General features: G+C 41.2%; 1 protein-coding gene across 1 annotated transcript in view; it reads left to right on the top strand.

The window, feature by feature from the left end:
- SPX (spexin hormone) overlaps nucleotides 1-2587 on the top strand; it is a 134536-nt gene extending 131949 nt beyond the window's left edge. The window contains exon 6 of the mRNA XM_086938822.1: nucleotides 2206-2587. Within this exon, the coding sequence (XP_086794948.1) occupies nucleotides 2206-2264 (59 nt within the window). The 3' untranslated portion in view covers nucleotides 2265-2587. The remainder of the gene's footprint in view (nucleotides 1-2205) is intronic.
- Nucleotides 2588-14443: the final 11856 nt, after the last annotated feature.

Raw genomic sequence — 14443 nt, 5'->3', positions numbered from 1 at the left:
GAATGGCTTTTTTCAGGAAAAATTGATGGAATTCTCATAAAAGTCATGCCCCATGTGTTGTTTAGGCCAGCCAATGAAGATGAGGAAGATCTAGCTTGAACCTTGCTTTGACCAGAATTGGAAAGTATACAGGTCCCTATTCATGAAAATACATAAATATACAGATGGAGATATATGCTTTCGTTTGAGCGAGCTTTCCTGTTTTCTTTAATTCGCAAACATTCCCAGAAGTTTGCCAGGAGACCTGTGCCAGGCACAGGCTTCCAGGCATACTTCTGGAAGCGTCATGGGCCTCTTCCCAAAGCTATTATTCTCCCTAATCGAAGTTCTCCATATCAAAAAACTCCACTCAGGAGTGGTAGGAGGCTCCTATGCAAATAATTATTTTTTTTAACTCTGCAGGGAAACAATTTGTCCCTAAGAAGAAAGAAAGCCCTTTCCCCACATCACCTCCAAATCTGGGGTTGATTGTTCCCCCTTCTTTTTAAAAAAGAGAATTATTCAACCCTTGGCCAGGACTTTTTGGGTTGAAAGCAATTGGAGAGGAACTTTGAAATGCCCACAAATGTACGTCTGTGGCTGTACACAAATTTCTGAGACAAACCTTGCCTTTGAACTGCGTCTTCATCTACTTGTATTGGTCATTGTATTTCTTGGAGGGTCCAATTGGCTACATCTTTTCTTACAGAGAGAGCAATGCACGCTGGTACGCTAGGACCAACTGCGCATAATATTAAACACATTAATAAATAACTGGTACTATGCATGCTTCAATTGTAAACCTTTTGAACGCTCTGTCTCATGTACATTGTAATAACTTGATTGTTGTTTTGAAAACCGGCTAGGAAAAAAATATAAAGTTGTATATCAGAAGATTATTGGTATAATTTTTGTAGAGTTTCTAGATGATATTAACACTGAAAACTAGAATTCCATGGTATTTGTAGAAAGAAAGCTTACAGCACTCCTTTGCTCTTTTTTATTAAACCGATCACTGGTGTGGCCCCTTCCCTTTGTTTTCTCTTCACTGGCTCCTTTGTGGGGGAGCGGAGGCATGATTTTCCTATGCATGATCTACCATCACGAGTATCATATTTCGGGGACACTCATACAAGGCCTGTCTCTGTGATTCTGTGTTCGCACCCTCTTTACTTTCAGGGGTGTAGCTATTAAAAATGCAGCAGGTGTAGTAGCACTTGGGTCCAGGAGTGTGAGGGGGGCCCCCAAAACAGTAATACTTTACCATCAGTTTTAAACTGGTGGTAACCAATTCACAAACGGGAAGGGGTCCCCAAATGACCCTTTCCCCTTTGAGAATTTAAATAACATTTTTCAAGAATAGGCAGTGGTCCCATGGACCATTGCCTACACTAAAAAATGTAAACTTCAATATTGTTTTTGTTTTGTTTTTTAAATGCATCCATTAAAAAAAGTTTCTTTATTAAAAAGCAATTCCAGACATTGAGGTCTGCTGACCTTAGAAGCCCACCATCCCTGTGATGGCTGTGATTACTAATGGGTTGCAAACTGCAACCTACCTTCTTAATATTCATGAGATTGGCCGATTTGCGACCCACATGGAACCCCTAAACGAAATTCAACGAGTTTCTTACTTTAGGAAAACCAATTTCATAATTGAAATTGAGAGAGAATCGCAATTAGAAAATTGGCATTCCTAATGTTTGTACATTTGGCCCCAAATGTTTAGAAGTAACGCATCTGCGGTACTGTAAACGCTTCCTGACTTGGCTGCTTTACGCATTACCCATCTCTGATCAAACTATGCACAGGTGCAAGACTGGTTTTGAGAGTGCCGCTGTGGGAGCAAATCCCTTTGTGAATGAGGCATGTGGTCACAGGTCACCACACACGTTGTTCTGCCACTCGCTTTTACCCATCTTTGTTTAGCAAATGTGTATGTCCTAGCATAGAGCACCTGAGTGTTCAGTAGCGTAGCCAGTGTGTCCTGGGCCCAAGTGCAAAGATGGAATAGGGCCCCCTGGATGCTGTTTAACTGATAAAATACAACAATAACCAGGGCTCAATGGGCCCCTCTGGCCTCTGAGCCCCGGTCTCATTGCCCCTTCTGCACCAATGGAAGCTACACCCCTGGTTTGTGTGCGTTACTAAGTCTTTCATTAACTGATAAGGATTCTCATGATTTGATTCCACAATTTCCTTGTTATTATCTGCTTTGTCTTGCAGCCGAAGAAGACACCATGGATCAGCCGGGGTTCTTGCCAGACACACTGTTAAATTGGTGAAAATACACCAAGAATGCCCAGCTGGCCTTGTATTTCTACAGCTGCAGAGCGTATGTGAATATAATATTTGGAGTCATGCTTTCCTCCACCCCTGTGAAGTGAACGGATATGGGTGGTCTTCAGTGCCATCTTAGGAATGTAAGAGAGGGCTATACCAACATCTAAGCAACAAAGGTGAAATATGTCTGGCTGCATTGCATTGAAGAGATCCTACAATGCGTAGTACAGATTTGTAATTTTTTTTATCACAGATCTAAACGTTTACTCATTTCTGTGATCAGTCCATTATGCTGCCGTGTGATATGTATTTAAATCTGTATAAAATTCAGAACCGTCTCAAATGATGGAATTGTTTTATGTGGAATAAATGGGAATACCATGTTGTGATGTTTTTATATCCTGGTGGTGAGCGCCTTTATTTTTGTACAATTTTAACAAATGCAAATAAATACATCATTTTAACATGCTTTTGAGATCTGCTCAGTTACAGTTTACAGAAGAATTGTCCAAAAAGACTGCATAATTATAATAGTGCACTTTCTAGAGGTTAACCGCTGAACATGAGCTAACATTGAAAATAATCATTTTAAACTAAACTGATTAAATCATTGCTCAAAACTGTGAATTTGCTACCCCATCAACTCTAAAATTCCATTAACATATTAGCTATGCTGAGATATAGGCCTTGATGTCTAAGCTTTTTGAGTACCCAACAATGGATAAAGAGGTTACCTGCAGATTGTATTGCAAAATGGAAGGAGCAAGGTGTCACATGCAGTGCCTCAGGGTGCGGCTCTATGATTATGTTCTTTATTTTTTAGTTTGTAAGAGCAAACTAGTTTAGATTGTTGGATGTTGTAATTACTGGAATAACAGCAAGGTTTTTCCCACAGCTTTGGAAATAGCTCAGGTGAGGAGTGCTACAGCAGGGAAGCAAAGGCAGTAAGGACCTTTCACAGGTGTTAGAAATTGGGTTTCTGGTTGACAGAGGTATGTACCCTGTCCAAGTAGGAATCGCAATCCTAGTCAGGGGAAGTCAGATACACACCCTTAAATAACCTGTGTTCCCCCTCTGGTAGCTTGGCACAAAGCAGGCAGGCTTAAATTAAGAGGCAATGTGTAAAGTATTTGTGCAACATTTCAAACAGTAACACAGTGAAAACACCACAAAAAACTCCAAACCACTTTAGAAAAATTGATTACGGTTTTATAAATAAAACAAGAACAAAACGACAAACATACAATAAGTCGTAGTCAATATATGAATTTTCAAAGATTACAAGTGAAACATAGTGCTTTGAAGCAATAAGCGCCCATGGGGTTATCTGGTTGCACTGGACTGGGGAAAAATCAAAAGTTCAGGTTGACCACGATGGAGAGTGGGGAGTATACAAGAGCCACGCCAGCCAAACTTAACAGAAGTATCATGATCCTGGTCGCAACAGAAAGATGTGGGATGCAGCTGAGTGATGCATCAGTATCAATCCTGCAGTCAAAGGGATGCAGCGATTTTCTCCACTTAATCATGTCGATAAACCGGTTTCGAAAATGAAGCGCTGGTTCTGAGATGCCTTGGTTTCAAAGACGATGTATCTGGTTTCTCCACGAAGTCGAGGGAATGCGTCAGTCATCTCTCCTGCGGCAGTGGAGATGCGATTGTTCCAATGTATCAGTTCCAATAGAGATGTGCTGGCTCCAAGTGCAATGCTCTGGTTCTGTTCTCGCAACAGATGCGATGCATTGATTCTGCTCAAACATCAAGGATGCGCCCATTCCACTGGAGCAAGCACCTTGATCTACTTCCAGTCAACCTGGCACAAAAGCAGGGGGTACGGCTTTGATATCCCTGAGTCTTAGAACAGAAGGCAAGCAAACATGACCTTGGAGAGCACTCTGAGTTCAAGTAAGTTAGTCCAGTTCTTCCTCAGCAGAGCAGATGGTAGCAGGACAGCACAGCAGAAAAGCAGTTCTTCCAGAGCAGTAGTCCAGCAGAGTGGCAGTCCTTGTAGCAGCACAGCAGTCCTTCCTCCTGGCAGAGTTCTTGACAGGTCCCATAGCATCTGATTTGGTGGTGTCAGAGACCCTGTGCTTATATCTAGTTGTGCCTTTGAAGTGGAGGTGACTTCAAAGAGGGGTTGTGAAGTGGGAGAGGACACAGCCTATTCAGGTGTAAGTGTCAGCTCTTCCCTTCCATCCTGCCCAGGATGGCCGATCAGGATGTGGATGGCCACTCAATCACACCTAAGCTCCTTTGTGTGTGGCTGTCTAGACAGAATGCACAAAGCCCAGCTGGCACCTATCCCAGACGTGTATTAAAGACAGGCTGCAGGTACCTAGGGCTAAAAGCAGAATAATGGCATCTTTCTAAAAGTGGCATTTTTAAAAGGGTAGTGATAAATTCATCTTTATCGGTAAAAAAGATTTTTCGTTACCATTCTAATGATATGAAACATGACATAGCTACTTCTTCTCAATCAGGAATTACAGTTTATAAGTGTAATTAGCAACTCCTAATGTTAACCTATGGCCTCACAAGAGTAAAGCACTAATGTGGGTGTTTGTCACTACCAGGAACAGTATATGTCCTACCTATTAATTACACACCATCTGCCCTATGGGCTACCCAGGGCCTACCTTAGGGGTGACTTATATGTAATAAAAGGGTAGTTTAAGGCTTGGCAAGGGGTTGTAAATGCTAAGTCAACATGGCAGTGTAAACCTGCACACACAGGCTCTGTAGTGGCAAGCCTGAGACATGTGTAAAGTGCTACTTGTGCGGGTGGCAAAATCAGTGCTGCAGGCCCACTAGAAGCATTTAATTCACAGGCCCTTGGCACATGTAGTGCACTTTGCTAAGGGCTAAAAAGTAAATAAATATGCTAATTGTGGATAAGTCAACCAAACTTAAGAGAGAAGCACATGCACTTTAGCACTGGTTGGCAGTACTATGGCCAAGACAAATAATTTTGCAAAATTGGAGCAAAGCAGGCAAAATGTTTAGGGGAAGACCACCCTAAAGAGGTCAGGTCTAACAACAGGTCACACATTTTGGGTACCAAAATTATGTAGCTGGAGGTGGACTGCTGCTTATCTCGTTATCCTTAGGGTGGTCTTCCCCTAAATCTTTTGCCTGCTCACCTCCACTTTTTGCAGTATCTTTTTGTTGCCCTTAGGACTATGAGCACTTTACCACTGCAAAACGGAGCTAAAGGACATGTGCTTCTCCCCTAAACATTGTGACATTGGTGTATATCTGATTGGCATATTTGGTTTATGTATACGTCCCTCGTAAATTGTTATACCATATACCTTGGACCTGTAATCTAAATGCTGCTAGCAGACCTGCAGCACTAGTTGTGCTGCCCAAACAAGTAGCCTTTTAAACCTGTCTCAGGCCTGCCATTGCAAGGCATGTGTGTACAGGTTACTGCCACTTCGAATTGGCTTTCATAATCACTTGCCAAAAGAAAAACTCCCCTTTTATTTCACATACATCACCCCTAAGGGAGACCCTAGGTAAACCTAAGGGTATGGTGCTGTGCAACTAAAAGGTAGAACATGCACTTTTACGTTTTACTTGTCCTGGTAGTGACACACAGCTACATTTGTTTTTCACTATTGTGAAGCCTACTCCTCTCAAAGGCTAAAATTGATATTTCCTTAAAACACTTTTAAGCTGTAATCTCTGACTAGAAAGGAGTAGCTGCATCATGTTTCATATCTTTGGAATGGTAATGATAAAACCTCTTTACTGGTAAAGTTGGATTTAATATTACTGTTTTAATAATGCCACTTTCAGAAAGTTTACATTTCTCTGCTCTAACTGCTCTGTGTGCCTTGCAGCCTGCTCCCATACATGTCATGGATAGGTGACAGCTACACTTTGTGCATTCCCTCTAGAAAGCCACAAATGCAGGAATTTTGGGTGTGACAGAGAACTCATCTGCGTTCATCTACATTCTGACAGCTCTTCCAGGGCAGGAAGAGGGAGCTGACACTTATACCTGAATAGGCAGTGTCCTGAGTTCCACACAAAGGGTGGACGACCCCCTACTGGTAGTCTGGAGTCAGGACTGGGATGAAAGCGGGACCTCTACACTTCAAGGGCTTGCTTTGAAGGCATCCCCACATCAAAGGCATACCTAGGTATAAGTACTGGGGTTCTAACCCTATCAAGACAGTACCCTACCCGACCTGTGAAGAACTCTGCCAGGTGTAAGGACTGCTGTGCTACAAGGTTTGCCACTCTGTCTGACTGCTGCCCTGAAAGAACTGCTTTTCGCTATGCTGAGCTGCCCTGCTGCCTGCTAATCTTTTCCCTGTGGAGGAAAAGTACTGGACCCATTGCACTTGAGCCCAGAGTTACTCCAAGGGCTTGCTGGCTTGCCACCTGTTCTGAAGTCTCATGGCCATCAAAGACTTCCTGTAACTTTGCAAAAGCACCTGGACTCTGCCTTGTGTGAGTCTTACCCTGCCAAGTGGTGCCAATCTAGACCTGGGCCCGGAAGGGTCATTTCTGCTGTCCCGAACCATTAAAAGCGATGCAGTGACGACTTTGCATCGATCGAAGCTGATGCAGTGCTCTTCAACATCGATGCAGTGCCAATCCAAAGACATCTCTGTGCAGCTCTAAAATGACGTGGGACCTGACTGCGAGGATTGATGATGACACAATGCCTGCATCGTAATGGGTTCAACGCTGACACAGAGCCTGACTGTGAGGCTTGACGACAGTGCAGCGACCCAACTGCCTGAATTGGAACCTGCGCATCCAATCTTTGACGCTTGCTCCATCCAAGGTACTTTGTAAGCGGTTCCTGCATGGGTCCTGTAGCCAGGTTACCATCCATTGTGGTCAGCCTGTACTCTGGATTATCCTGGTCCAGGGCAACCTCAACTAAACCCTAAGCGATATTTGACTGTAAGAACTACCTTTTGATTTATTTTTTAAAAATTCATACCTTTGGTTCTACTTATAGGATTTTTGTTGTTCTGGTCTTTTTTCCTCATAAAATTATTTTCTATTTTCCTAAAACTGTTTGGAGTATTATTATGATGTTTTCATTGTGTTACTGGGTGTGTTTGTGGCACAATGCTTCACAATATTGCCTCTTTAGACAAGCCTGACTGCCCTGTGCCAAGCTACCAGAGGGTGAGCACAGGTTATCTTTTAGGTTGCATCTAGCTTACCCTAGCTAGGATTGTGGACACTACTTAGGCAGAGTGCATACCTCTACCAAATAGAGACCCAGTTTCTAACAAATACAAAGGTCAATTAGGCTGCTTACGAATATTTAAAAAAATAAGATATATTAGTTGAATCGTACGATGTGTGCATCAGACATACTGTACTGTATTTACGATGGTTGCAAATTGTTAACAAATCAGATCTAATTTGTGAAGGATGGCTTACTTTAGCACGCCCTTCTGACTTGTACGTTTTGAACGCTGTAGCCAAAAAAGCAATAAAAACAATTCAGGTAACCATATGTCCAAGTCAGGAATGGCAGCATTTCTCATGACACAAATCTTGGCCATCGCCAAAGCCATTGCAAGCTATAGTTGTCTATGGTTGTTTAATCCTGATTTGTCTGAAATTGTGTAGGAGCAGTAAATGAGTGCACAGACCTGGTCTATTCTAGTCTGGTCTGGTCTAGTCTATTCCATATGGTGGATCAGTAGTTTGGGAGGTGTGGGAATGCTCAAATTATTATGCAGCAAATCGCAATTCAGATGGTTGCATTTCGAACATTCAGAATTTAAGATGACATTTTCTAACATATGTGTGCTGCAAGGAGAGTAGAGAGAACCTAGGGCATATTTACTAGTAATTTGTATCAGGTGGTGCAAACTGGTGCAAAGTGAAGAATTCGGATTTATTGTTTTGTGCTGGTAAGTAGTGCTTAATCAATGCTAAGTAGAACTGGACTCTCCTGCATTCTTTACAATTCCTAGAGCCCGCAACCATACTTGATGACCCACCGTACGGGACCCAACCAACACACATTACTATTACTTCATCTGGGCACTTTTCCTGAAAGAGATCTCGTCCTCTCCTGGCATCAGTCTTGGCCAGGTAGCCAAAGCTGCTTGTGTGGCTACAGTTAAGAAAGCCTACTTCATCTTCTTTGTGTGTGCCTGCTGTCTTACTTCTCAGATGGAAATTGATATGTTGAGCTTTAAGGGTTTTTCAGATCAGGTCTTGCTGCCCACAGTGATGGCTCTCCTGAACGGCAATACAGCTATTTCACAAGGCCACCTGGTTTTTGTAACATGTATAGAGGCTTCTCACACAGCAAACACCGGCTCTTTCACATTAATAACCGATGAATGATTTTAGCTGGAAGCCGCCTCAGCCTCACTACACGCAACCTGCAGGAACATTTTGTAGCCGATCTTAACGCAATTTTAATGCGATTTGCTGTTATCTCCATTTCTTCTTAATCTTTTTTTATGCAATTCTTGTAACAATTATTCAAATGTAAAAAAATGTAATGCTGGTTTATATTGCAAAGCTTTTTATTAATTGGCAATAAAGATTTTACTGAATTGTGTGCAGCATAGAAAGAGCAAGTTGCCACTATTGATTGTTTATGTGCAGGAAGATGTTCTTTCCTGCTCATAAAAACAATCCTACCGTGCAGGCACCCTTGCAATGTGACGCAAGGGTGCTTTTGTTGGCGCTAGGCAGCTTTTTTAGCACCAGCGCTGGGGGAAATGCAGAGGTGCGTTGGATTTTTCTAAATATGCCACATCACTTGAAAATGTCAGAGCACGGCGTTGCCAAATTTGGCGTATCACAGCGCTCCAGCATTTTCTTGCAAATATTCCTCTCCTTATCTTCTTTTGACACAAGAGATATTAAAGCCTTGTTGGAAACAAGACCCAAGTAGCTGTTGCATTCAGCTTTGATAAACACTATACAATACATTTGTTTAGATTTAATACCTTGTCTGTGTCACTGAAGTAATGCAAACCAACATGAAATCTTTTTCATTAAGTTACTTTCCAGCTCTTAACTTGTTTAGCGTGGAAATTCACTCGAAAGTAGTGCAAAGCTGTTCATAGAGCCGCTTTGCATTACTCAGTGCCAAGGAGGCATACCATGTGTGGCGCATGATCTTTCCAATGCAACCACTCATGGTTTTGGATGGTAAGCCCTAATTACTTAAAAAAGTAAAGCCAGTTTAGCGTCAGAAAATAGCACCCACTTTAGCCAGTTGCTGGTATGGAGAAATATCTGAATTGCTCCTTTATTTTCTTTGTATGTGTGCTGTACAGTACAGCACAAATGCAACGGGGTTGATTACAATGTCGTCCGGAAAGGCTTCAAACAGCATTCGATTTGTCCAAATTTGATTCGGATCTTTCCTTTCCGACCAACTCGGACAAGTTTCCCAATGACCAATTATGATGGCTGGAAAATGTTCGAAGTGTCCGACTCGGTTCTGAAAGGCATTGGGAGTAACCAAGTCGGTTGGAGCCGAATTATGGTGGTCTACGGACCACTTTTCAAGTCGAGCGATTAGAATGTCAGATTCGGACAGCCTTTCCGAATCAGTTTTGCAGACACAGATTGGCTGTAGGAATCTAACTTTAGGGGCCTGTAGCAGGCCCCGCTTCACCAAGGCCTTCCGAATCAGGCCCTTGGGGGTACCCATGAGTCACCCCTTCCAATACATGCACAGTGTGGCAGGCACAACGGGGTGCCTGGCACAGAGTGCAAGGTATTCGCTAGCCACCCCTTTTGTCAATGGGAGCCTGTGTTCTCGTTCGGAACATAGGCTCCCATTGAATTCAATGCGGGTCCGACCGAACATTGTCTGGAAGCATCGTAATCATTTGGTAGGACTCGCAGAACCTGATTCGGTCAGAATATGATTCCAAAACCGATTTGGTCGGAGGAGTTTCCGAACTACATCGTCATTGGCTCAAAGTGGGAAAAGGTGACACCCTTGGACTATGGTGCAAATGTGTGTCCATGGTGCAAAACAGCACTTTTCTGTGCCCACTCTAGGAAGAGGGAAGTTCCCTATTTCAGTAAATAAGTTGCTCTCATGCTATCTCCCTCTCGCGCAGCACAGCATTTGCAGCGCCTGCACTGCGCTGCATGACAAATTAGTAAATGTGGCCTTGTGTGTACAAAAACAGAACTACTGCTCTGTTTTTTTTTATAAAATTCACCAGGCAATCCATCTTCCCTAGGAGATTTAGATGTCAGAAGGTCTGATTCATATACAATTTCTATACATTTTATTGTGTGGTTAATTAAAACCATTACATTTAACAACAATATTTACAAGCTTAAAAAGTTCAGATATAGTTTGCACAGATATTTTGGACTCAAAGTTTTTCTCAAATCAAAGTATTTTCTAGTGGTTTTGTAGCATGACTTTGTTTAGTGGCTTCTGAGCTATAGGTGATGAGTATTCTGTTTTCACGAGAACAGAAGTTGAATCAAAAACTTTTGATTATTCCATGCAAAGCAACTGACCTTCAGGGGACAGGGAAAGCAAATTCAAGGATTCTAAGTGGTCTTTGGATTGGGAGTTATCTGGCACTTCAGAATGTTTAACATTTTTGTATAAAGAGGCATACCACTCAGCTGTGTTTAGGGGTTGAGGCAATAATAATGTGTCTATGCCACATATTGCCATTTGTGTCTCAGGTTGTTGCAACTGACATGCCAACATTTGACTTGCTTTTTGCCTCATTCATAATGGGGCTGACAGAGTTTTAACAAAACCTATTCAGCCTTCTTTTCATTTGGCTATGGCAGAGTCCCACATTTAAAGGCTTCTCCCAGAGGCCTTTTATGCTGGTAAGAAGGGTCTGGGTTGAAGAGAATGAAAATGTGTTTTCAAGTTTGATTACATAGACATACGGATTAAGGGTAAAACATACAAAGCACTTATTTAGTCGCAAATGCTCTGAAGTTTGCACCCAAAAACTTTCTTTTAGCAAAAATGTTTTGTTATATGATTTTTACAGAAAATTCAAAGAACAAGGAAATGGATACATCAACATACACTGCAATCTCAGGAGACAAAATTATATAATAAAATAATTTTTATCCTTTTATAGAAAGAGAAAGAGGAGACAAGAGGGAAAAAAGAACAAGAAGAGGAGAAAAGGGGAGTGGGAAATAGAAAATAGGTGCAATCAATCAATCAGGGCGTTTTATGTGCACTACTCGCCCGTGAGGGTCTCAAGGCATTGAGAAGGTGGTGGGGAGGGGGGGTTAAGCAGCTCTTGACCGCGATGTAGGAGAAGGTTCTGCCACCATTTTTGCTTGATGGATGCGCGTGGTTTGGTAAGGGTGAGGTCGGCTGATTGGAGGTTCCTCTTGGGTAGGAGGTTCTGTCATCGAGAAATTGGGGTCCAGTGTTGTGGAGGTATTTGTAAGCGTGAGTGAGTATCTTGAAAGTTACTCTCTTCTCAACAGTGACCCAGTGGATGTTTCACAGGTGTTGGGTGATGTATGCAGGAGGGATAGGAAGAGAGAAAGAGTCAATTAAGGTTTTGATGAGTACAAGGTGAGAAAAGTAGTGAAATGTAACCAATACAAATCAGATTTTGTGACTCTGCTGTCATTGCGAGGTCATTGCTTTCTGTGGCGTTTCAGCACAGCTAATTGTTGTTTACCCTTTGGCGGGAGGGATGTCCCTATTGTGGCTAAGACGGGGTAATTGGAATTAAGATCATTAAGTATGGGATTCTTGGCAGAACCACCGCCCTAGGCAACCATTTGTTACCTTGCCAGGCTTAGGGATACTTATGCTGTCAGTGTGAGCTTGCAGGACTATAAACTAACATTTCCTGAAGGAATGCACAAAATCAGTCTGGCACCATCCCGACGTTTATTTTGTCCAACAAACAAACCAATCTTACTGAAAAATGAAAACCGTATGACAATTTCATCTTCTGGTGTAACATCAATGAGGAGACAGTAAGGATTCTATGCTCATCAATCAATCAGGATTTGTACCGCCAGGCTAATCACCAGTGAGGGTGTCCAGATGCTGGGAGTGCTGCTATAAGGGCTCATTTGAATAGCCAAGTCTTGAATCCATTTCTGAATTCCAGCAGGGAGGAGGCAGTCAGGTGGAAAAATGGGAAGTTGTTCAAGGATTTTGCCGTGGGGTAGAAGGAGCTTCCTCCACTGTTCACCTCATAAAAAATTCCACCATGTTAACGTGGATAATTTAGAAACATCTTTTCAACAAGAAAGTATCATTTTAAAAGCAAGTGCGACAAAAACATCAAATAACAATTGTTTAAGAGATTAGTGTTTTAAACTCAGTGTTAAGGAACCTATGAAAACATTTTAGAAAGTCAATGGAAGAGTACATTTGAAAATCTTTAAACATTTAGACCAAATAGAGTTCCAAAATTCATGAACATGAGAGAAATTATATAACAAATGTGTTAAAGAGACAGTGCATGTGGAACATGACCAACAGAAGGGAGAAGCAGAAGGACCAAAATTAGAAATGCATTCTGGGGTAAGAACATCCCTATCATAAATAAAAAAGAGGGACTGAGTAATGAGAGCTGATCGAGAGTTATTCAATATCTTCAGCCAAAGTTTATTCCAGAATTTTACAGGGAATTATATAGATACATCTTTCCATAATAGTTTAAGTGAACATTTAGTTCTAACAGAAGTAGGTGACAACAATGATTTATGTGTATGTAAGTAACTTTGGAAATAGAGGCATGGTGATCAAATCCAGAGGTGTCCAAGGAATGAGTGCAACAAGGGAAGACGGGAATTGGTGCATGAGAAAAAATTAATGGAGAGAAGAGGAAATTAATTCATATTCCTTTAAAAATAAGTTAGTTAAGTGAAACTGTATTTGTAATTGAGGTAAAGGTGTATTGAAACTGTCATTTACAAATTGGTGAATAAACATAATACCCTTTTCTTTTTTGTGCTTGTAGTAAAAAGATTTAGGATGACATTTCTGAAATTCTTCCAAATTGATGAGGATAAAAAACATTTGGGAAAATTAAGATTAGTAGAAAATATAATATGCTACAAATGGTGTGAATATTTTTAAATGGGATTTTTGGAAATAAACATACAATTAGATAGATGAATGATATCTTTGAATGAGAAACCATTAAATGAGGATTGTTCAAATGTGCTTCATCATGGGGCGGGCAAGTCCTGAAAATCATTAATTAGGGCATAACATTGCCGAATTAAAAAGGCAGAGTGGAAGTGTTTAAAAGGAAAGTGCACGCCACCTTTATTTTGAGCTTAAGTTTAGAAATGGCAATACGAGGATGTTTATTATTCCATAAAATGTTTTTACAAAAGGAATCAATAAATGCAAAATAATTCTTAGGGATCCTGAAAGAAATCATGGAGATTGTATAGAGAATATGTGGCACAATCATCATTTTAATGGTGTCAAGTCTGCCCCACCATGATAGAGGCAAAGAAGACAAATTTGAAAATAATTCCTATAATTTCGATTATAATGTTGTAAAGTTGTGGCTAAGTGTGTGCGATAAGTTAGAGGAGAACCTGACACCAAGATATTTAATTTTAGAGGGACACCATGTCAAATTAGTATTAGTGAAACACAAAGAGGAGTTCAAAGCTAAAATCTCATTTTCAGAAAGATTTGGGTAATATCCAGAAACACTAGAGTACAATGCAATCTCCTGTATGACAGTATTGAGGGAGGATAAGGGGTTGGACATATATATTAACCCCTCATCTGCATTGACAGATAACTTAACCTCAAGGGAATTGTGTTTGGATCCTGAGATGAGTGCATTGCAACATATTTGTTAAAGAAATGGTTCTATGCAAAGAACAAACAATAAGGGGAAGAAGGGGCAACCATCTAGGGATGGACCGCAAAAGGCATCATGCTCTTTCTAACAAGTGTAAGAATGTGAGAGAACATACTGGCATTGTCTGCAGCAAGTCTGCCCTTAATAAAACCAGATTTATCAGATTTGACAAAAAGTAGTACATCAGTTTCAAGGCGGGAAGCTGGAATCTTGGCATACATTTTGCCAATGATAATTGATCAAGCAAATTGGCCAATAATGCTTACAAAGGGCTAGGTATTTATCAGGTTTGGAGATAAAATCAAGGTGTCTAAAAAGCTTTTGAACTTAGAAGAGATGAGTTAAAAAGTTCTAATAATTTGGGGTCG

The sequence above is a fragment of the Lissotriton vulgaris genome, chromosome 1_1, assembly GCF_964263255.1.
Source record: "Lissotriton vulgaris chromosome 1_1, aLisVul1.2, whole genome shotgun sequence".
NCBI lineage: Eukaryota > Metazoa > Chordata > Amphibia > Caudata > Salamandridae > Lissotriton > Lissotriton vulgaris.
The sequence above is the reverse complement of the archived record's forward strand: the minus strand, read 5'-3'. Positions and strand labels throughout refer to the sequence as shown.